At 38.0% G+C, this 25,184-nt stretch overlaps 1 protein-coding gene across 10 annotated transcripts in view; it reads left to right on the forward strand.

The window, feature by feature from the left end:
- The window catches only part of ERC1 (ELKS/RAB6-interacting/CAST family member 1), a 421,649-nt gene that overhangs the window by 33,279 nt on the left and 363,186 nt on the right, over positions 1-25,184 (forward strand). For 9 of the 10 annotated variants that reach the window (XM_061206048.1, XM_061206051.1, XM_061206053.1 and 6 more), the window contains exon 2: positions 2,854-3,679. In XM_061206048.1, coding sequence (XP_061062031.1) covers positions 3,011-3,679 — 669 coding nt within the window. In that variant the 5' untranslated portion in view covers positions 2,854-3,010. Of the gene's footprint in view, positions 1-2,853; positions 3,680-25,184 lie in introns of those variants that run through there. The other variant, XM_061206054.1, reaches the window with a different exon arrangement.

Raw genomic sequence — 25,184 nt, forward strand, 5'->3', positions numbered from 1 at the left:
TGGAATTAGGGCACCTACCACTTAATAGCTAAGTCACTTAACACCTATAGGCCTCACTTTCTTCGTCTGTAAAGTGGAGATAACGACAATGCCTGTGTTGTAGGGGGCTTATAAATATCAAATTAAATCTTATAAAATTCTTAGCACAGTGCCTGACATATGGTAAACACTTACTATATGTTAGCTTCTGTTATCATTCAAGGGATTCTGGGTAATGAATAGCTCTCTTATTTTAAGCAATATTCAGATTACTTAACAAAAAGAAAAAACTTTGCATCCCTCTTTGGTCTTGAAATAGAATTCACTTGAACAGTAGTATGTCACCTACCTTACAGTCCAGATTAATCATGAAAAGGAATGTTTACTTTCTGAGCTAGGTTAGTCCTGGGAAGGAATTTCCTAACATTACTAGCAGAATATTGCAATATCTGAACTTGGTGTACTATTGCTATTTCTGAGACGGAAGGCTCAGACTCTGTGTTTTTGCTGTCCTGCTTGTTGTTACCTTAGGTCTATCTTTACTGGATCTCTAGAGACGCGACTGCCAGTATATTCATATTTCTGAAGATCTTTAACTTGTTTGAGTTTGGTTCAAATATTTAGACCCTTTAAAATCTTTTGACCATGTGATTTGCTTGGATTGCATTCTCAATTGCATATTAAAATATTATTTAATATGTTGAAATCTGTTTCTTGACCTTAGCCAATTCTTTGGTAGAATGATATTAGGAAATCACAGAGATCTAGTTTAGATCTGTATTGATTTAGGTTTGAGAGGAGTGTAGAAAGTAGATAGCTATGATATGTGTTTTTAAAATTTGTCTTAATTACTATACTTGTAGAATATGAACATATTTTCCTATTAAAAAATTCAAGCATTTGAGTATTGTGAGTCTAAAGCTTTACAAGTGAAGCTAAAGCCTCCACAAACATTTCCCCCCCAACCTTAGAAGGCAAATTACCTTCCCCTCTAACCACTGCTGTTTCAAATTTGGCATTTCTCATGTAGGAATTCTTTATATATTTTGTATACAAATCTTTATACATACGTTAGATATTTTTTCACCAAGGGTTTGGTTTTTCTTTTAATTTTTGGTGTATTTTGTCATTTTGACATAATTGAATATTTGTCATTTTTCTTTGTTTTTTTGCCTTTTGTTTCTTATTTAAGAAGCCCTACCTTAACTCAAGTTCACAAGGATATTCACCTAAGTTTTCTTCTAGTACTTTAAAAAAAAATTATTTATTATTTTTGGCTGCGTTGGGTCGTCTTTGCTGCGCGCGGGCTTTCTCTAGTTGTGGCGAGCGGGGGCTACTCTTTGTTGCGGTGCGCGGGCTTCTCATTGCAGTGGTTTCTCTTGTTGCGGAGCACGGGCTCTAGGCACATGGGCTTCAGTAGTTGTGGCTTGCGGGCTCTAGACCGCAGGCTCAATAGTTGTGGCGCACAGGCTTAGTTGCTCCACAGCATGTGGGATCTTCCTGGACCAGGGATCGAACCTGTGTCCCCTGCATTGACAGGCCGATTCTTAACCACTGTGCCACCAGGGAAGTCCCTCTTCTAGTACTTTTAATAGTTTTAAAATTTGTATCTTTAATGTGTACATAGAATTTATTTCTGTGTACTGTGTGAAGTAGGGATGTAACTTATTTTTTTCCAAGAGCACCAGTTGTTCAAACTCCATTTATAGAATGATTTGTCCTTTCCTCACTGTTTTGAAATGTTACTTTTAGCATATACTAAATTCACATATATAATTTAGAGACTATTCTTGGCCATTTCTGTACAGTTTTAATCACTATAGCTTTAAAAGGCTCCGAGTCCTTATAAGAAATCCTAGGGGTCAGATGTGGTTTTGGAGTCCAGGTTTTTTCCCCATAATGCCCAGTGGCGTTATGCAGTATCCTGTAATCATACACATTGTTTTCCCAGTGACGTGTACGAATAATCACACTAGGTGAGATACGTATAAACAATAAGTGACCTCATATCAAATCATGCCAGGTTTTGCCACTAAATGAGTTAAAAAGAAAAAAAAAACCTTATTTTCAGAGTTTTAAAACATTTTTGCATTGCAAATAAAGGCTCATGAACCTATAATGTGTCTTGCTATTTAGGGGACATCTTCCTTTGTTCTTCTATTTCAGATTGTTTTGGTTATTGTTGTACCTTTACTCCTCCATTTGAATTTTGGAGTCAGCTTGTTGGGTTATGTGAGGAATCCTGTAGAGATTTTCATTGGCATGTGGAGTAGTTGGGGAAGAACTGACACCTTTACAATGTTTGTCTTCTCATCCGTGAACATGGATAACTTCCCTTTTGTTCAGGGGTGTTTTGTAGTTTTTCCAAAAATTCTCGCACATTTTTGTTATATTTATATAGCAAAGTGTCTTTATGGTTTTGTTGCTATTGTGAATGGGATTTTTTTTAAATTGCATTTTCTAGTTGTTATTAATAGTGTACAGAAAAGTACTGATATGTATATATTGATCTGTGCCTAAGCAGTTTGTTGAGTTCTGTTATTGGTTCTAGTACTTGTCAGCTGATGATCTTGGATTTTCCAGTTATAGAAAAATCATATATTCAAACACTGAGTTTTATCTTTTTCTTGTCAATCTTTATACCTCTTATCTCTTTTTCTTTTCCCTTTGCTTGGTATGGTTTCAGTATTCAGTTTTGAGACATGTTGAGTGTTTTTACAATGATGTTTACTGAGAAATAAGTTATGCTGTAGACAGGGGCAGGAGCAAATAAATGATTGAAGGGGAGGTCTTGCTCAAGGGGGGCAATGAAAAGTGTCTGAGAGGGGAAGTGTTTCTTACTGGAGGAGTTAATGTGTGATCTTTTCATTACAGATATGGTGTAAGCTATTTCTTCAAGATTGGACAGCTGAGGACCTGGTATTTCTGATTAGCCTTCAGCAGACTTATAGCCATAGAGAAACCTCACAGAGTTCCGTTATCTTGTTTTCTGCTTTACACCTTTCCTGGCACCTGAATTCATCTTGCAACCATGTATGGAAGTGCTCGCTCAGTTGGGAAGGTGGAACCAAGCAACCAGAGCCCTGGGCGATCACCTCGGCTTCCACGTTCCCCTCGCTTGGGTCATCGTCGAACCAATAGTACAGGAGGGAGTTCTGGAAGCAGTGTCGGAGGTGGCAGTGGGAAAACCCTTTCAATGGAGAATATCCAGTCCTTAAATGCTGCCTATGCCACTTCTGGCCCTATGTACCTAAGTGACCATGAAAATGTGGGTTCAGAAACACCGAAAAGCACCATGACACTTGGCTGTTCTGGAGGACGTCTGCCTTATGGTGTGAGGATGACTGCTATGGGCAGTAGCCCCAATATAGCTAGCAGTGGGGTTGCTAGTGACACCATAGCATTTGGAGAGCATCACCTCCCTCCTGTGAGCATGGCATCCACCGTTCCTCACTCTCTTCGTCAAGCAAGAGATAACACAATCATGGATCTGCAGACACAGCTGAAGGAAGTATTAAGGGAAAATGATCTCTTGCGAAAGGATGTGGAAGTAAAGGAGAGCAAATTAAGTTCTTCAATGAATAGCATCAAGACCTTCTGGAGCCCAGAGCTGAAGAAAGAACGAGCCCTGAGAAAAGATGAAGCTTCTAAAATCACTATTTGGAAGGAACAGTATAGAGTTGTGCAGGAGGAAAACCAGGTTAGTTATATATATATGTTTGCCTTTCTGTATTCTGTATGTATGAAACAATTCATGTACATAAATGAAATGAGCCATTCTGTCTCTTTTCTTTCTTAGGTTTTTCCCTTCTTGGTTCATTTAGTTTCCTTCTTCCTGTTTTTCTTAGTATTTTGTGCTCTCCATTTCTTCGCCTTTTCCAGATTGGTCCTGTGCTTTAATTTTTTTCTGGCTGCCATGTCTGCTTGCTCACAATTCTTGCTTGTTTCTTTTCCCTAGCTTCTCTTTCTCTTCCTCTCTTTTCTTTCAGCATATATTATATTTTTTCACTTCTTATGAGAATGTAATTTTGCCACATGCTCTAAGATCCATTATCAAAATTATTCAGGCTATGTAACTTAAGTGTGGGATATAGCATTAAGATTTACCATAGTAAATGTTAAAAAAGTCAATCTTAAAAAAAAAACCTGTCACAAGGCAAATCAATATGTTGACAGTACAGAACGGAAATTAATTTTAAAAAGTTAACATTGATGATGTACATATTTATTAAGTACCAACAATGAGTAGCAGTTCTTTCTCTTGACATTTAGGAAAGTTTAACTTCAGGATCCCTTTTAGAAAAAATTCTTTAATTCTTCACATTTGAGGATTTAAGGTGGAAGAAAGGCAACTTGCTGTGATTGGTTATATATAAAATATAAATTAGATTTTGGTAGAAGTTGAATGTTAAATTGAGGTTATTGAATTTATCATTGAATTAGCTAGCCTTCAGTGTACCTTTTTGATGGTGCTGAAAATATGCCTATCACCAAGACGGTTTTAATTATCCAGCAACCTGGAAATTTCCAGTCCATTTTAATGAGGAAAAAAAATTATTGGCTTACTTCTTTATTTTCAAATAATTCAGGCAGCTAATTATGCCTATACTTTAAAAGCTGTGTGGATAAAAAGCAGTGACAATAACCTTTCTAATTATCAAGCTACATTCAAAGGCAAATATTTGAATCTTCTGAAAAGACTGTGGTGGGAACTCAGCACTTTAGTCCAGTGGAAGTGAAACAGTCCACAGGGCTCTGATGCCAAAAAAACCATATGCGCTGAAGGAGGGTGAACAATGCCTTATCGAGATTCCGCCCCCTGCCCTAATTACACACCAGTGCTGGCAGGAGTGTATTCTTCCTGCACCCACTATAATTACCACACAATCCCAAAATTGTATAACTTTGGTCCAAAAAATGAAGGGTGCAATTTTAAAGTAAAGTGAGACACTGCAATGAGATACAGAGAACTGAGAATGCTAATTAATAGATTATAGTGAGCCGGCAGTGGGCCCTAATTAAACTCTGCATTCATTACACCCTCCATAGCCCTCAGAGGTTGGACATTTTCCATTTTACAAAGAAGATTGGTTTAATAGGATTTACAGTAATTAAACAAATTTCCCCATTTCAGTTTGAGATTGGGGATTTAGACACATTCTAAATGTTTGATCTGATTGGACCACAGAGATCTTGGTCTAGAATCCTATCAAATGAAAAAACACATTTGCTTAGAATTGCCTAATGTGTATGGTTCATTATTAGGAAGTCCTTTTAGAAGATTGTTTCAAAAATAAATATCCAGCTGTTTTTATGTTTTGTACTCCTTTTGTTACTGAACTTTCAAGTACTGGTGGTTGGAGAAATGGAACAATATATGTTTTAACAGGAAAAGCCTTTTCTTTTTCTTTTTTTAAATTGAGAATGAGGAAGGCTTTTGGTGTGTTTACTTGATGAAGAATAAAAGTCCAGCTGTGAGCTTGGTTGAATTGCAAAGCTAAGGCTTTGGATGATTTATATTTTTTAATTTTATTCTAACCAGCATCTAATAAAGATACTGTCATACTTCTTTTTGGTTATTATGCCTTGTAATATTCCTGTATGTTCAGTTGGAAGCTTATTTTTAAAATAATTATTTTAAACCACTTTCATTGGAATTTTGTGTGATCACAGTACATTTAAAAAAATATTATAGTATGGCAAGTGAGTTTAATGTTTGTTTTTTTTTTTGAGGCAGCGGGTGACATTTTTGGCAAATTTTTTTTTTAAATTAATTAATTAATTTTTGGCTGTGTTGGGTCTTCGTTTCTGTGCAAGGGCTTTCTCTAGTTGCGGCGAGTGGGGGCCACTCTTCATCGCAGCGCGAGGGCCTTTCACTGTCGCGGCCTCTCTTGTTGCGGGGCACAGGCTCCAGACGCGCAGGCTCAGTAGTTGTGGCTCACGGGCCTAGTTGCTCCGCGGCATGTGGGATCTTCCCAGACCAGGGCTCGAACCCGTGTCCCCTGCATTGGCAGGCGGATTCTCAACCACTGCGCCAACAGGGAAGCCCAAGTTTAATGTTTGGCTTTTTGTATTTTTTTGCTCTTGGAGTTTGATTTTATTCAGGATTCTGATTTTTTGATTTTGATTTTATTTATTTAAGGATCAAGAGAATTTGAAGTTTAGAAATTAAAAAAGAGACTTGCTCTCTGTAAATCTTTGTTTTGTCATTTGTTCTCACTGTTTGGACACTCGTGACTATTAACATTTTAATAATTTTAGGTTGTACCTTGATTTGTCGCATGGTGAAAGCCATTATTATTTGAATTTAAATAAGCTTTTTCATGAGGTTGCTAATTGTTTCACTGTCATTTAGCATCTGATTTCAAAATCTGGGATCTCTGTCTTGGACTATTTGTTTAACTTTTCTTTTTGATAATCCCGTTTTAACACAGAGATGAATTATGAATGATTATTCAGAGTACTGTGGATAAATCGGTATTCTAGTCTCTTTTCCAGATAGATTTGATCTTTTCTGGTATTCCAGAAATGGCATGTGTTAGAGGCACTGTGGGGAATGTCCTGAGAAAATTAAGTCAAATGTAAGATAGATATGCTCCTTTTGGGGAGTTAACAGTCATTTTGAGAAGCAAAATTTGTTCATGTTTGGCTTATAGAAATATAAGCTACCCATCCATTGGATTTTGTCATGTGCGAAGGTATATAAATGCGTGTGGGAAATTGCCTTCTTGTAGAGCTGGTAAATTTGCTTACCTGGGATGTAGTGGAGTATTATGGAAAATGATCCAGTGAATCTAATAAAAGCTGTTGTACAAATACCTGGCAGGGCTTACTTGTGAGGAAATAAGAGAAGTTGCCAGAGGATTGCAGTCTCTCTTTCCCCTCTATTACATTTTGCAGTGTGGTCTAATGTGTGATTTCATCTCAGTGATAGAATTGGTTTTATGGGTTTGCTAATTTACAGAATCTATGAAGATAGCAGCTTAGATATGAGTTGGGAAACCCATTTTTTATTCTTTCGTGCAAAAGAAACCAGAAAATGAACTTGGTTTTTTTAGTTACACTAATATTGATCAAGGGAGGTCATAGTTCCATTTTAGTTTTTAAAATCATGCTGTCCTTGGAACTTGCTATCATGTTACCACTGCTCTATTTGCCCGGAAGAGTATTGGAGGGGCCTGGAAACCATGCTTTATAACAAGTGGTTGTGGGAACTCTAAAGGAGAGACGTGTGGCATTTTAGTTATATTCTGTGTTTCGATGGGCAGCCATGAAGAAGGAAGTTTTTTCCCTTTCTTTCTTCTTTGGTATTTTTTTTGGAAAGCCAGTACTGGAAAAATGAGTACAGATATGAAGGTTTTAGGTTCTGGCTCCATGGAGGAATGTATTTTCTAACAAAGCTATATCCGTTTGATGCAAGAGTCAGTTTCACAGTCCAGTGCTTGACCGTCACTGGAATTGGTTCCTGGGAGGCCAGATGCCTCTGACAGCTATGTGGGTGCTCCTGGTCTTTCAGCTCTGCAGGGTGCCTGCAGTGACTTCTCTGGCAGCCATTTAGAGAGTTCCCCCTCCTCCCACCCTCTTTTGCTGCTCCCGGCCTAGCTTCCTCCCTCTCTCCCTTTATGACAACTTTATTGAGGTATAATTTAATTCATCCTTTAAAAGTGTGTAACTTTTTTCTTTCTTAATCTGACTTATTCAGAGAAGAATTTGAAGAAAGTAACAGGAAGTTGCCCTAGGGTGTTCTCGAACAAGGGAATGAGTGACATAACCAAAAAAATTGTTTAGGAGCAGCTTCTATTGCTTGTCTGCAGAGCAGATTGAAGGAAGGCAGGCAGGGAAAGCGAGTGAGTTCGTTGCAGGAGGCCTGGATTTATTTGGGTGATAGGAATGGGGAAGGAGGTGCACATCCACGAAGTATTTTCAAAGAGATGTTTGGATATAGACTGTGATGGCAAGAGAGAAGACTGCGATGAACTGTGGTATTGAGAGTGAGGAAATGTTTTTGCCATTGATGGTAAATGGTTAGAGATTAGAAAGTAGAACTAGATTAAGGGTAAGAAATGGTGAGTTTAGTTTTCATTATTTGAGGAGAAGTTTTTCGTAAGCATTTGGAAATAAGAGCCTAGTGACTGTGACCTCAGGTACAGGCACAGGGATGTTGTTATATGTTTGCTTGTTAACGCTGGAAATTTTACTGATCTAGTTAGTTCAGTCCCACAAGCTGAATGTCCCTACTTGCGGGAGTTAGGAGTGGAGAGGAAGAGAAAAGCCATTAAACGGCACATGTTTTATGTATGGTTTATCACCCGCTGTGTCTGTGTCTTGGTCTTCTGTCTTTCTTGTGGTATTTCTCTTTGATGGTAGATAACTTGAGTGACTCTCTCGATTACTGAAAGTCACTCTTCATTTAGAAAGGTGAATGTTTATATTCCTGTCATGAACAAACTTTTGCTAATAGACGTCCTTTATTTTGTTTTAGTTAACAAGTTCATTGAAATTAGGTACCTCTGCATGATGAATTTGGAGTAAATTTGTCAAAAAGAGAAGTACTGTGGAAATGTGCTTTCAGCAAGAAAATGATTATCTTCATATTGAAAATGTTCTGTTCTTCCCTAAGGACAAGATTAGAAATCTTTCATGAACTGTTTTTTCTCACTTTCTGTGCTGCCATGTGCATCTCCAAAAACACTTATTTTTCCTTCTGGAGTTGGAAAGCTAGTCTTTAACATAGATGTGTTCCTTTTATTTTTCCATATTATCAGCAGTAATGCTTACTGAAACTACCTTCCTTTCTGTTTGTTCTGGCAGTCTTTCCTACCTAATAGGCTCATGGTAAGTTCTGTTGCATTTTGACAATTGGTAGAGAATACTTGGTTGAAATGACACCTGTCCAGCTTAATTTCATCTGTGGACCTTGTAGGTTGAGAAGGTGAGAAACAATTCAGCCTTGATGTGCATACTGTACCATCCCTAGCTGTGGCTAGTGGCTCATTTACTTCCAGAGCATGTGATATGCAGGACCTATTTTGCTTTGAAACCACCCTTGGAACTGTTCTGATTTTGGATGAGCCCTCAGGCACTCAGGTATGGTCCCCTTTAGCATCAGTTCTCAAACTGGCCTCAGGATGCGGTACACTTGTACAAATTATTAAGGAACCTCAAGTAGCTTTTGTTTATGTAGGTGTTTATCTATCAATATTTGCCATATTGGAGACTAAAATAGAAATTCAAAAAATATTTACTGATATATTTAAAAATAATGAACACATTAAATGTTAACATAAATAACATTTTTAATGAAAAATAGTTTTGCAAGTCTAATGTCTGGCTTAATAGATGACAGCTAACTGTCATATCTGCTTCTGCTTTCAGTGGTCTGTTGCAATTTGTTTGGGTTGAAGTATATGAAGAAACTCAGGCTTCGTATAAATAAGTAGTTGGAAAAAGCAGGAATATTTTATTTTATTATTTATTTATTTATTTATAATATTTATTTATTTATTTTTGGCTGCATTGGGTCTTCGTTGCTGCGCGCGGGCTTTTCTCTAGTGGCGGCGAGCGGGGGCTACTCTTCGTTGTGGTGCGCGGGCTTCTCGTTGCGGTGGCTTCTCTTGTTGTGGAGCACGGGCTCTAGGCCCGTGGGCTTCAGTAGTTGTGGCTCGCAGCCTCCAGAGCACAGGCTCAGTAGTTGTGACGCACGGGCTTAGTTGTTCTGAGGCATGTGGGATCTTCCCGGACCAGGGCTCGAACCTGTATCCCCTGCATTGGCAGTCGGATTCGTAACCACTGCGCCACCAGAAAAGTCCCAGCAGGAGTATTTTATTTTATTTATTTATTTATGGCTGTGTTGGGGCCTCGTTTCTGTGCGAGGGCCTTCTCTAGTTGCAGCAAGCGGGGGCCACTCTTCATCGCGGTGCGCGGGCCTCTCACCGTCGCGGCCTCTCCTGTTGCGGAGCACAGGCTCCAGACACGCAGGCTCAGCAGTTGTGGCTCACGGGCCTAGTTGCTCCGCGGCATGTGGGATCTTCCCAGACCAGGGCTCGAACCCGTGTCCCCTGCATTGGCAGGCAGACTTTCAACCACTGCGCCACCAGGGAAGCCCCCCCAGCAGGAGTATTTTAAAAGCCTTTTCAGAAAATTGTGGATATATATATATATTTTAAAATTTATTTTTGGCTGCATTGGGTCTTCATTGCTGCACGCAGGCTTTCTCTAGTTGTGGCGAGCAGGGGCTACTCTTCGTTGCATTGCGTGGGCTTCTGTTGCGGTGGCTTCTCTTGTTGTAGAGCACTGGCTCTAGGCACGCGGGCTTCAGTAGTTGCGGCACGTGGGCTTCAGTAGTTGTGGCTCGCAGGCTCTAGAGTGCAGGCTCAGTAGTTGTGGTGCACAGGCTTAGTTGCTCCGTGGCATGTGGGATCTTCCCGGACCAGGGCACGAACCCCTGTCCCCTGCTTTGGCAGATGGATTCTTAACCACTGTGCCACCAGGGAAGCCCGTGGATATGTTTTGAAACCACACCAAAATTTGACAAGTGGTAGTTTTTTTTTTTAACGCTTTATTGAGGTATGATTTACATGCCATAAAATTCATCCATTTTAAGTGTACAATTCAATTAATTTTTTTAGTAAATTTACTGCGAGGTGTGCAATCAAAACCATAATGTAATTTTAGAACATTTTCATCAGTGAGTGGTAGTTTCTTACAGTTAGTGCAGTGTGGAATCTGAAATCCTATCAGTGACCTTTCCATACTTTGTTACATTAAAATAAATTGGTCTGTCTTGCACTTTGAACAGATCTTTTACATGTAGAGGATATACATGAATAATACATATGCCTTCTCCTGCTTTTGTAACACTGTGTATTGGTCATTTGGAAAATATTGGTTCATTGAGTTATGTAGGTCTTCCAAATGTTGACACATTTCATTAGACAGATTTAAAAAATTCATTCATTAATAACACTTCCTATTTCATCAGAAAAGTCTTCAAGTATTGGTAAGCTCACCAGGCAGGAGATACAAGTTTTCCAAAATTCTGAGTTTTCCTTGAAACTCGGATTCTATCATTGGCAAGAAGTATTGCCAGTTATTGTCTTTGAGTTGACAGGTTAGTTTAAATTTTGAGAACAATTTATCCGTATACCTGAGTCTGAATAATCATTGGTTGTGAATTCAGTCTTTTAAATTAAAATGGTGCTCATTGAGACAGCCATTGTATTTCAGTGTGCAGCAGAAGTGCTTTATGCCTCTGAGAAAGAGAGACCTGAATGATGTGACTCTTTGGGGTGAAATGTTCCAGGCAGAACGGACTACAAGTCTAAAGGCCTTACTGGGGTCTTCTGACTCTGGTAAGAGGTTGCCACTAAGGGTCTTGATTAGTTTATTCTTTAGCTATAATACCCCTCTTCTCTTATCTGTTGTGTTGTAATAAAACGTCGTGGTCTTTGACATCAGCAAGGCTTTTGCTTCTTCACCATGGTTTAGGAAATTGTACTATTTCTTCAGTAATAGTAAATAATGGGAAAAGACTGGATAAAACCTAATACCAAAATTCAGCCCAGACAGTATTAAATAATAGAAAGCTTTGCTGTTTTAGAAAGCTGGAAAAGTGCTTCTTCAAAGTTTTGGAATGAATTTCTCCATGTGCATTGAATGAAACTTCCTGCTTTGAGATCTATCCTTAATTGTTTTGGTTGTGCGTTCTCAGATATAAACCGTGGTTAGAGATGCCACTCTTTTTCTGGCAAGCTTATGAAAGTGTTCATCTGTTTTTAAATACTAGTTTTAATGTTTAATATTTAATATTGTTGATTTAACAAATATTGAGCACCCCCTTTGTATCATTGTATTTTTCTGCTGAACTGCCCTTAAACTAGAAATAAAGCTGTAAGCAATGTGAAAACTGTTAAGGTGGTAAATTGCTTTCTTGAATTTTTGGACTCCTGAATTAACATTAACATTAAAGTGTCTTAGTGATTTAGAGGATCTATGTAAAGAATACTTACATTTTCTCCTGGATTGTTCTTTTCACACTGTATCTTATCTTGTAGGGTAAAATGAATAGGAGGATAATAGACTTCTAGAAATACATAGTACCCCTTAGTAGAAACATCAGTGAAAGGAGTAGCAACAAGTTGAAAAAGGTCAAAAGATCCAATGTTTTCTTCTTGTTGCTGTTTGTTGATAGCATATATTTTTCTGTCATTAGAGAGGTGCCTTGGGTGGGCTATCTTAGCCAGTAGTTACAGTTGGCTAACCAGTAAATATTCTTCTTATTGAATGTTTTGCAGTAAGGATTCCTCTTTGTCTCATCAGTTACCCAGTTTTTACTGTGAAGAAGCTAAAAAAAGGAAAAGGATATATTGATCAATTTTTGGTTGTAATTGTGATTTTTAAATTTGTTCACTCTCTGGGAGCCATTTAATATCCATAACCTTAAATAAAGGAGGCCTTAAATTCTTCAAGAACTACTGCATACTTTAAAAATTGACTTGTGAGCAGTGCTTCAACATTATAATTTGTTGCCCTGAAAATGAGAGCAAATCATCAAGAATTCCTTGACAGTAGGAATCTGTATTACTATTGCTTAACTATTAGAAAGCATTGTAAAATTCTGAAAGAGAGAGAGCTCAATTTTAAAGACTAAGAATATTGGCAGGCAATGCATATTAAGCCATTCTCATGGAAAATTTTATGTAACTTTTTAATTAACTAGTTTGTGCTTGAGGAATACTCATTAAACTTAAAATAGGGAGCTGTTGTTGAGTGCAGAGCCCATGATAATGTGCTGGTTTCTGCTAAAGTTACCTTGTGAATGTTTAGGCCTATTGTTTTGTATGTTTCATCTTGATTTGGTTTTTAAATTCTCTGAATAGTAAAAAAGAGAAAATATATATTTTTATTTTCTGATACTGCCAGCATAAGATATGATGAGAGGTTGGCACCCACTCGTTTATCACACAATACATTTTTTTGCCTTAGAGCAGGGATTTGGACAAGTTAACCTCTTAAATCTTCCTCTGTGCTGTAAAATTTTGTGATGAAGAACTTTGTCCTTAAAAGCATAACTGAGAAATATTTTTTCAGGTTAAGTTTCTTCATTATTTATATTGAGTTCTCCTTCTATGTTTTGTGAAATCTAGGAAGAGATATGTGTCTGTAATTCAGATATTTTCATTGTCAAAAAATATAAATAATGGTATGTTATAGATGACTTACATACCATCTGTAAAGACTTTTGGATTGGTATTTATATATATTATTCTTTGTACACCAGTATCATTCCTGTTGTTGGTCTGAGATAATGGTATTAAAATGAAAGCAAATCTGCTTTGATTAGCTGTTCACAGATAAATCTTTGTTTAAGCATAGTATTTTTATTTATTTATTTTTACACAATTGCACTGTTTACATTATAAATGTCCTACAGAATTCACTCTATTTCAAAGAAAAACATTTTTTTGGGAGCTAAGTGAAAACTGTTGTAGTGTAGGATTTAAAATCTACTGAGAAAGTAGAAGAATATATTCAGAAAACGTTCTTAGTTTTAATTATCTTTCATAGATTTGATAATCTGAGTAATTAGTAATTTATTCGAAGAGCCACATGGCTCTTCATGGGCATAGGCACTTAGCATAGGTGCCAGATTCTTAGGAGAGAAGCATACTTAATGAGTTCCAACCTTTCCTATCCTGTAATTTCATGAGGTATATTTCTTGTTTCTCTGAGAAAACATGCTACCCATGGTACAGAGCATTTTCAAGAAACGAAGCAGTTAAAAGAGAATCTACTTAAATGGTAGTGGATAAATTCCTGAATTTCTCTTGGTATTTTTGGTGATAGGTACTTGTTGTTCTCAACTGTTGGAAAGTTTTGGGAACATTGGCTGGAAGCATAATTTGGATGCAGAAGGCAGTTTTTGGATTTAGGGTAGAGAGGGCCCAGGATTCCTAGATACCCTGAAATGCTTAGGATAGCCCTGCATTGAAAAATTCTCCCTTATTCCATATGATTTTCAAACGTCTTGCCAGAAATTTGTATAGATGAGAAATCTGTTTATAATTACCTGAGCCTAGATCCTAACTATATACATAAATGCGCATGAATACATTAGCATCATTTTGAATAGCTGCAGTGTACATTGAATTTTCTAGCACTGGGACTACTGTGTAAGTTGATGGAAGAGCGTACTTTGTTTTGTTTGGAACTTTATGTAGAGTTTTTATTATTTTAGAAAATGACTTAAGCAGCAACATTGCATTGTTGACCAATGCATCCACCAAGCAGCCTCTCTCTGCACATGCCCATGTCAGCATTTCACATGTTAAAATACATGTTATTTTATTATAAAACTCCTTATCTTTCTTTCACAGAGCATTATATTAATTTTTTTGGATTGTATGTGAGGGTAGGCTTATTATCTTTGAATTTTATTTTAAGATAGTAAAGGGCACATTACAAAATACTTGTTATAAGAAGGGGAAGGGTGGCCTTGGGTCTGATGAGCTTGGGAATCACTGGTGTAGTGGATAGGACACTGATTCTAAAAAAGGAGACTTGCATTCTCATTTTGATCCTGGCTCTGCCAGTCAGTAGTAACTAGGTGTGTGACCATAGGTACATGGTTTAATCTTTTTGGACCCGTTTTCTCATCTGTAAACCCTAGAGGGTTGGACAAGGTGGTCTCTAGAGATTCTTTCTTACTTCTACAGTTATCTGATTTTTAAAAAAAATTTATTTATTATTTATTTGGCTGTGCCGGGTCTTAGTTGCAGCACGTGGGATCTTCGTTGCCATGTGCAGGATCTTCGTTGTGGCATGTGGGATCTTTAGTTGCGGCATGCGGGATCTAGTTCCCTGACCAGGGATGGAACCCAGGCCCCCTGCGTTGGGAGTGTGGAGTCTTAACTGCTGGACCACCAGGGAAGTCCCACCAGTTATCTGATTTGTTTTTGTCAGTTTTCCTAATGGAATTCTCTCTAAGAATCTCTTCACTTTGATTTAATGCCCTGGTTCAAGACTGATTCACATAACCAAGGTAGGCCGTTCTGGGAATGAGAAATACTTGACTGTTGATGTCCTTTCTAAGGTAGGCAGCATAAAATCAGTGCTTGCATATAAAGAGCAAAGAGCTTTCTTGTGAGTTCCATCGGTTGTCACATGGAGAAAATGCTTTTATGATTGTTGTGATAATTAAATGAGATTAAAGGAGATAATATGTATAAAATTATGGACAAGACTAAGTGCCATAATAGGTATACAGAGCAATCAATGTCAATTGGAACCAAGTCTCATATTTCATAAATACAAAGAATGTTGTAGAACATTTTTTGAAGTATGGGATGTATCTTATAATCTGCTGTGAGGAGGGAAGCAGTAGCATGGGACCTATACAGTTTTTCTAGAAAGTGGGTCACAATGGATAATAAGTTTCATTTGGGTAACTAACTATTACCAGTGTAGCCTTAATATTCCTGAAGGAGTTACCAGGAATTTTGAGTAGGGTAATTAGCTCTCAGGATTTTCAGTTACAGTCTTACCCATTATTTAACATTTTTATTTCCACAATGACTCATCCATGAATTATAGAGTGCTTTCCCAAAAGGAATGTAATATTGCTGGAAATAATTTTTTTACTGCTCTGTTTTATCTCTGTGGTAACGAGTTTCTGGCTGGTTAGTTGGACCCAAAACTCTCTGTAAATAATTTAAACTATGTGACTTTGTATGAAGAAGACTTAACCTTTACAAAACAGTGGAGAATTCTTGAGGATGGACAACACAGAATGTTTATATTTACTTGTGTTTATTTAAAACTATTTATTTCTGTGCTGTTACTTTTTTCTAGCTGAAATTTTTATATAAATATTAATATATGTCACTAAAAAGTGCTCTTTGCTCACATCTGTGTTATTACTTCACTGCCATTGAAAATGTAGTGTTACGTGTGGTGTTCTCTTTGGTTTTTATATATCATCTACTGTACCTTTAAAAATAGTGTAGTAGATTTGTCAGTGAAAATGAAGTCTTACAGTGACACTGTTGTCAAATACATCTCTGAGTACCTCCTGTAGAAACCCAATGGACATGTTAATAACTACTTTTATAGAACACTTACAAATGCCATACTAGATTCTTTCATATGTTATTTCTAATTCTAACAAAAATCCTGTAGGGAAGTGATACTGTCCTCATTTATAGGTGAAGAAACTAAAAATCAAGACAGTAATCTGTTCACATCTCATATCTGGGAAGTGACAGATCTTGGTCTTTCTGGTTACAAAGCCAAATAAAATGTCATTGTGGCATTTTCAACTAAGAACAACTGAGTGAAATGCAGATACTTGTTTAAAATATTTATTGAAAAATTAACATGTACATAGTCATTTATTAAATGTGAATATTTTATTTGGAGGAGGAAATACAAGATGGGAAGTATCATAGGATCCAAATGCTTCTGGGAAGGAGTCAACGTTAAGAGAAAGGGCCGAGAAAAGAGACACAGGTGAACAGCTTAGCAGATGGTAAAGTTGTAATTTGGTTAGTTTAACTATCAGCAGGTGTCAGTGACACATATCACTACTTCTCTTGTTTTGATTAGGCAGAAAGCTTTAGGTTAATGATTCCTAGACTTGGAGTTCACACACCAGTAAAATAAATAAACAACAACCACCACCCCCCACACCCCCCAAAAAAGTAGTGGGGCAGACCTGGCATGGGATTGTCAAGTAAAGACAATTAAAAAAAGATAAATGACCTCATACTCTTAGTATCATTTTATAAGAGGAAAAACATTGTAACACCAAAGGAGTTGGAATTGCATAATTACAGAGTAAAGAACAGTCCTTCCCAAGAAAATACAGCTTTTAAGTTTACAGTGACGATTTTATTAAGGATTGGTGGAAACTTGGTCACGGACTGGCATTTAAGATGCATTGATTTACAACAGGGGTTTTATGTTACAGTCTGTGGGCCAAATCATGTCCAGAGGATTCATACATCCCCTGCAAGCTAAGAATGGCTTTTACATTTTTAAATGATTGAAAAAAAATCAAAAGAAGGGTAGTTTTTGTGAATGTGAAAATTACATGAAATCTAAACTTCAGTGTCCATACATAAAGTTTGATTGGAACATAGGCATGCTTATTTATTTGTGTATTGTCTATGGCTGCTTTCCCACTGCAGCGGTATAGTTGAGTATTTGTGACAGAGTCCTTTAAACCTGAAATATTTAATCTGGCCCTTTACAGAGAAAGTTTGCTGACATCTGGTTTAGACAACAGAATAAGTAGTGATAACTAACGGCTACTACTATTCAAAGTAGTAATAGCTTGTATAGTGTTTGCTAAGAAGCAGGCCCCATTTTATGTGCTCTGCCTATATTATTAATCATCATAACAATCTTATGGAGGTAGGTACTGTTATTTTTATTTTACTGATATGGAAGCAGAGGCTTAGAGAGAATACGGAACTTGCCCAAGGTCACACAGCAGTTAAGTGGCAGAGGCAGGATTCAAGCCCAGAAGTTGAGCTCCACGTCTGTGCTCCTTACTACTGTACTAGATGGTCAGGAAGAAGAAACAAATAGGACACTTCAGGACACTAAATGCATTCTTCACATTTACCTTAATTATTTCAGGGAAAGAGGGAAGTAGCCTTATGCTATAGTTGCTCAAAATGTTATTGAGGAGTAGAATGAAGAAATCAACATTGATTGCTTCATGATTCATGAACTTTTTTGTTCGTTGGACTCCGTAGATTTTTCCCAGAGGTTTGTTGATTGAGATGATCTACTTATTGACGTCCTCCTTATTGAACTTTTGAGATAGTGAAGGTCATTTCTGGACCGTATTGTCTAATTTTTGGTATAATTAGAATAATAACTATTACCTTGGTAGAGAGTAACTGTTCTTCACCGTCATCATAAACATTTATTATTTTGTTCTTAAGGAGCAGAAGGTATACCTCCCGAGTCGATTATATTAAAAATTAAACTTTTGTTGATGCAAACAGATAAGTTTTAATTAAAAAATGTAATGGCGTTTTAAAAAAAAGAAGAAATATGGCTTTGTATGCCAAAGTCTGAAAAAAAATTGAATCACCAGTAGTTGGATATTTAGATGAATCTATTCTAGAGGAAATCATTGTCTTCCTTTTAGGGAAGAAGGCTCTGAGGGGAGGAAGTGAGGTTTCAAAAACCGCTAGAATGAGGGAAGGAATGTTAGCAAGTGAGGGACTAAACTGGACTTAGTGTGACCAATTCTAATTTCACAAATATTGTATCGTATTCAGAAACAGCTTTTATACATTCTGACGACAGTATAAAATGCAGCTTTCAGTAAATAGAGGTCTAGTGGCTACACTTTATCTGAATTAAACATCACCTGTATTTTGAGATTTAAAAATTATGGTAACTGACACTCACTGTTGGGATCCTTTGAAGCCTAGAAGCCTACTGTGTCTGAAACCAATTTTAGTGGGTTTAGGACCGTAGAGAAGATAAGCCTGACACTTCAGTAAGGTTATTTTTTCGAATCTTTGAAGTTGCCCAAAGAGTTTACCTTTTTAAAGGTGGAGCCCGAAGCAGGAGCTCCAGTGTTCTGCAGGGCTTGGGCATGGCTAGGGTGGCTGGAGGGCTAGGTGAAGGGTGGGGCAGTGGCAAAGGTGATTTTTGACTTGGGTTCACTTTTACTCTCCTGTTCGGGAAGTTGCTCTCCTTTTTCATTTTGGGCCAGTGTTTATAGGCTAGAAATACAACGCAGATAAAACCGCCAGTCCTTTTTACACTAGAGGAAATTGAATTTGTCCAAGTGTTGACTTGTTCTGATTTTTACGTATGTGTGATTTCCATCTACTATGTTGTTGCTCTTCCTCATAGCAAGGCAAGAGTTACAGTGTTGGTAGAATTGAACTGTGTTGGTAGATTTTTCTTCTTCTTACCCATTCCATCCATAATTTGACGCTAATAATTTTGAAGACTGTTGCTAATTACAAAAGTTAGCTGGAATTAAAATCTAAGACTTGACCCTGCCCCGGTTGAGGTGGCATGTTTTAGTCCTTGATAGCTACTGCCACCTCCTTTTCTTGTGACAGATGGCTTCCCCTCCTGGTTGTAATCCACTGCTGACTTTTTTCAAAGAATGAATGCCATGTGTTTCCCATTTTGGCTATGATTTTTTTCCTGCCCACTCACTGGCTTCAGAGGAACTTGAAATTGGATGTACTTGCTGTTGGCATTTATGGCAGGAAGTGGATACAACTGTGACTCTCTTTGCCAGGTTTTCATTTATTAGAAGAATTGTAGCTTCCTAAAATTAAACATCATTTCTTTGTCACACCAAGAGTAAAATGAATGTTACTACTTTTTTGAAGAATATACTTTTCACTTGATGTTGTCTAGTAAATTTTTTTTGTGGCATATTTATTACAAAATAGGTTTTAAAATCTGAATTCCACATACTCAAAAGATTTACAGTATATTAGACTGCAGTCTGTCCAGGATGTTGAATTAATAGATCTAATTTTACTGAGTATAATGAAGATGAAAGGGATTTGTATCACAGAGACTCCAAAAACAATTGAAATCGTTTGTGCTGTATGGTATTGAACTTTGAACTTGTATTTAAATATGCTTTGAACTTATATTTAAATATTAGTGTTGGGACTTGGAATTTTTGTCCTCAGAAGTCACTGTCGTGTCAGTCTCCTGTATCTGGCTAAGTGAATCTCGCGCAGTGATGGCAAGAGCGTTGCCCACCCATGGCAGACAGCTTCTAAGCCTGTCCTGGTAATCTTGCTAGCTGAACCCAGCTCCGTGGTTCTCAACCTTGGCTGCATGTTGGCATCACCTGAGAAGCCTAAGGGAGGGGGGAAAAAAAAAAAGATGCCTGGTCTCACCCTTGCACCCGGGGATTCTGATTTAATTGGGGCTGGGGCGCAGCCTCCATGTGGGGAGTTTTAAAAGCTCCCCAGGTAATGCTAATGTGCTGTCAAGGTCAAGAACCACTGGCTACTACTAATGGATAAGAGTTGCTAGGTGAACTGAAACCTGTTCTCAGTCCTCTGTCTAGTGGGGTGACTTGTTTCCAAGCTACAATAGACAAGTAGTTAAAAACAATTTCAATTTGAATGGATAGAGAATGCTTATCATTGGAATCTGAGAGCACAAATATAACCTGGGGTGATTAGATTATGTCAGTGTTTTGTGACATTTCAAAAGCGTTAGCTTCACAGGGTAGCTGGAGAGGTGAATGAGCGCAGGACGAGAGGTAGTCTGTTGGAGTGGCGATGCTCAAGGCATAGGGCTGTTGCTGAGGAGGATGTGTGGGTGAGAAGAAGAGAGCAAAATTAGAATGAGCTCTGGCTTCCGAGAGACTTGCAGTAAAGGGACGGAATGGGAGGTCAGGATGGCTCTTCACCTAGGGACTGCTTCTTCCTCACCCGGCAGGTGTAGCTGGGCTCATCCTGTGAGACCAGGAAGTGGTGGTAGTGAAATGAATGGAATGAGAGGGTTCCCTTTGACATCCAAACTTGTTCTCTGCCTAGTGGCAAAAGGCTCAAATACCTCTTACTAGAGCATTTCTAAGCTTTAGTGAATAAGAATCACCTGGGAGCACTTGATAAAAATGTAAATTTCTGGACCCCACTCCCAAGTTTCTGGTTTAGGACTGCGGGGGTAGGCCTCAGGAATCTGTATCTTTAACAAGCACCTTGGTCAAGGTTAACCAAACTCTTTTGTTCCCTTAGCATCTTTGCAATGTTTGCCCCATCCCTGGTGCTATTCTCTTATTTAGTTTTTTTAAAAAGTTGGCACACTTTAAAAAAATGGAAGCATTTTAAAATGAAATTCTCACTGCCATACATGGAAATCATATCACTTGCAAAAAAAAAAAAAAAAACCTGTACAAGTAAACACATAGCTATTTTTTAAAAAGGTCATATATATGTATCATTGAAGATTATCTTGACTATCATTTTGAGAAATGTGCCCCTGGTGATTCTGATACAAGTACTTTCCTCATCATACTTGGAAATATATTAAATAGAGACAAAAACTTTCATTTAGACTGAGTGGTTTTCTGCTGATTGCACACTAGAATTGCCTGGGGAGCTTTTGAATACTTTTGGCCAGTCCCCAGCCCCAGAAAATCTGATTTAATTGGTATGGGATAGGACCTGGGCATCAGTTTTGTTTGTTTTTTAAATAAACAACAGACATTTACTTCTCCCAGTTCTAGAGGTTGGAGGTTGTAGATCAGGGTGTCGCATGGCAGGGTCGGTTCTGGCGAGCACCCTCTTCCGGGTTGCTGCCTTCTCTTCGCTTGTCCTCATATGGTGGAAGCGGTGGGCATCAGTAGTTTTAAAACATTCTCCCAGGTAATTGTAATGTATATTTTGCGCTGAGAATTTAGAGGTTTTTTAAAAAAGTACAATGTAAACAGACTAAGAAGCATAAATTCATGAGTCCTAAATAAATTTATCTGGGAGAGTTAGAAGGCAGACAGTGGCCACCTAGGGGTGTGGCAGGAAGGAGGGAAAAGAAGGTAAGTTGGTGAAGCACGAAGGCTCTTTATTTATCCTGATTATCTCCTCTGCCCCAGCCTGCTTCTCTTGTTTTCTGTTCTGGGTGAATGGTAAGATCTTCTACCTAGTCACATGGTGCTCAGACGTACGTGTGCGTCAGAATTACCTAGAGGGTTTGTTAAAGCACAGATTGCTGGGCCTCACCCTGAGAGTTTCTGATTGAGTGGGCCCGGAGCGGGGCCCAAGAATTTACGCTTTTAACAATTTCCCAGGTGACGCTTTGCTGTCACTCTTGAAGAAACACTAATCTAGTCAACCCAGCTAGAAACCTCGAACATTAGACTTAGATTTATTTTCTCTATGTATATCCAGAAAACTTTAAAAATAATAAAACAAGCACAAACCCATGTATACATTACCTAGAATTAGCAAATGTTAGCAGTGTGTAGAGAAATATTCCTTATGAATTAGTATTCCCTTTTTGGTCTTAATAGGCTGCTGTATCTTATTTCACACTTTTCCAATGTATTTCACAATTTCAACTTATTTCACAATTTTACAAGGAGTGAAGTATGGCAGCTTCTCTGGGCTTGAGATCAGTGCTCCTTGGGGTGAACTACCATAATCTTGAAGAGGTAACTGTGCTCTGTTAACTTGTTTGATCAGTCTTTTAGGCAACAAAGTGAAATAAGGACAAAAAAAAGTACAATCCTGATTATATGCTCAATCTGAGAAAAACATCAAAAAGTATTATATATTTAAAAATGAAATTGTCAGATGCAATCATGGTACCCTGTTTTATATTTAAGTAATTTGTTTATTTGAATAGTTGACAGAATTAATAAGCGGAGTCCATTTGTATGTCTAGACATCTGGGAGGAGAAAAGGGTAAGCTGCTCTGTACAGTGGTGTAAATATGTGACAGCTGTGAAAACATAGGAACCTAGAACCTGAAGGGATAACTGTATCATTTGTTCGGTTCTAAAACAATTTGTTTTTCCTTAAATATAACTGACATTCTGTACAAAATGAGGAAAAAACACTGAGTTCATAATTACTGCTGTCAACTTGATTCTGGAACAGTGAAAGTGGTTTTGATTAGTCTAGCCTAGCTTTTTCTCCTGCTTTAAATAGATGGCTCATTTTGCTAGAGACCTCCCCAGCCAAGTTAGTTTTGTGAGATTGAAATTAAGCTGTTGTTATATTCTTCTGAAGGGCATTATTAATCACCTCTGTATATTTTTTCATCTTGAAGCTAATAACAGGATTCCCTGATCTTGCTAGATTCTGTGAGTTTTCCTCACCATTCTTTGAAGTGAGGCTTTGTATGTGGCTTTGGAAAGTATGGACTAACTATTTGATGAAAAGCTTTGTATAGCTTCAATTTGTCTTCCTCCTTCCCTCCCTCCTTCCCATCCACCCACCTATCTATTCATATGTTCTAAATATCACATATTTCCTGTAAATTATCCTCTTGACACACTTGTTTCTTTCTACTTTCTTCCAAACTCTTTCTGTTTGTTTTCCTTCTTGGATTATTTGTTCCCTCTTGTTAGAAGTCTTTATCTTCACTCATGAAGTAGACCTTAGGAAAATAATCCTCTCTGTTTTTGTTTTAACAAGCAGGCAAGCTCGTATTTGCAGCCCCCATACTAAGTATATGTAGAAGACAAAAGTAGAGACTTTGCACATTACTGAGGTGTCTGCTTCAGTTATCATACAGTCTGGGAATTTGGTGTCTTTTCTTGGAAACCACCTTTATATCCCTTACAAATGGGAGTGTGGTCTTCAAGCTACCCTGCTTTCTAGGTAGTATTTGCTCATGTTTCAAGTGTTTCCAGTAATTTGCATGTCAAAGTGTAGTACCTGTGTTATCTCTAGTGCCCTGGCCTTCTAGATTCAGAAAAAATATATAGGCTATTATTTTTTAAACTGAATTCCCTTTATTCATGGATAAGGATCTGAAAATTCACAAAGAATATTATTTAAATGTTATATGCTATAAAAATTCTGTATTCAATGTTTGAACCATCATGAGTCTCAATTCACGAGGATTAGCCAGACTTTGAAATCTGAGGCTCATCAGGGACTGCCTTCCTTCTTTGCAGGGGGCTGCTCTAAGGCCAAATGGTTCTCCAGGACCTGGGCATGCCCTGTGGTGTGACAGACATCACAGAGCACTTGGAATTGGCTAGGATTGCGTGTACCAAGCCCTTTAGGATTTTTGTTTTTGCCTGTCATTTGTGTGTTACTAGGATTCTCACCTCACCCCACTTTAAAAAAAATTCTCTTGGTTTGTACCTTGCCTGTTTGTGTATTTACTGACCTCAGTGCAAAGTTCAGCATTTACGCAAAGTGAGTGAGAGCGTTAGCTGTTTTTCTAGTGCTGTGTCACTGCGCATTATCTGGGATGGACTGCTTTGTGGGTATCCATGTGGTTTTCTGATGAGAGAAAGGAGGTCCAGCTGCATTCACTCTCACAAGATGACCTTTGTTTCTGCATGATCTCTATCCAACATAGCATTATCTAGCCAGTCTATCAATAAATATTTATTGAGTACCTACTATGAATGCCCAGTAGTATGCTGGGTGCTTTGAGGGATTTTTTTGAAGAAAGGGGAGCGAGGAGAAAGAGAAAGAAACGGTGACAGGTATTTGAGGAGTTTAAAAGCATGTTATCATGAAATAGATATGCTCTGGGGTTTCTTAAAGATGAATTTTTGTAGGGGTGGAATTCCAGAGTATTTTGGCTTAGACTAGCTTCAAGAATTGGATTATTCATAAGAGCAGAATATTAATGTTAAGGATTTCTTCAAATTTGATATTTTATATATAGCTTTAAAAAATCAGTATATCAAAATATGTAGTATATGTCCCCCGATTTCAGGATTTTAAGAAAGTTATTGGAATGGAAAGATATAATATACTAGGGGATTACAAATGGTATATAGGTATATAATGGTCAATTTTTTTGGAGGCGGTATAGAGTCATTATAATATAGTATTAAAAGTACAGGACTTCCCTGGTGGCACAGTGGTTAAGAATCCGCCTGCCAATGCAGGGGACACGGGCTTGAGCCCTAGTCCAGGAAGATCCCACATGCCGTGGAGCAGCTAAGCCCATGCACCACAACTACTGAGCCTGCGCTCTAGGGCCCGCGAGCCACAACTACTGAGCCCACGAGCCACAACTACTGGGCCTGCGTGCTGCAACTACTGAAGCCCGTGCGCCTAGAGCCGGTGCTCCGCAACAAGAGAAGCCACCGCAATGAGAAGCCCGCGCACCACAATGAAGAGTAGCCCCCGCTCGCCACAACTAGAGAAAGCCTGCGCGCAGCAACGAAGACCCAACGCAGCCAAAATAAACCCCCAAAAAACCAAAAAAAAACCCCACAGAACTATGGGGTCAGACTGCTGGGTGGTTCTGCCACTTATGATCCAAGTGACCTAGGGCAGGTTAATTTTCTTCTGTGTGTCTTGGTTTCCTTATTTGTAAAATGAAAATAATAATAGTGCATCATGGGGGAGATGTGAGGGTTATATTAGTCAAAATACATAGTGCATTTAGAATAGGGACTGGTATGTGGTAAGCATTATAATCTTTTTTTTTCTTTAAAGTGAACTTCAGCATAGGAAAAAATGTTTTCAAGGATACCCACCAAAACATTTTCAGTGGTTTTT

This window comes from Eubalaena glacialis, chromosome 11, assembly GCF_028564815.1.
Source record: "Eubalaena glacialis isolate mEubGla1 chromosome 11, mEubGla1.1.hap2.+ XY, whole genome shotgun sequence".
NCBI classification, from domain to species: domain Eukaryota; kingdom Metazoa; phylum Chordata; class Mammalia; order Artiodactyla; family Balaenidae; genus Eubalaena; species Eubalaena glacialis.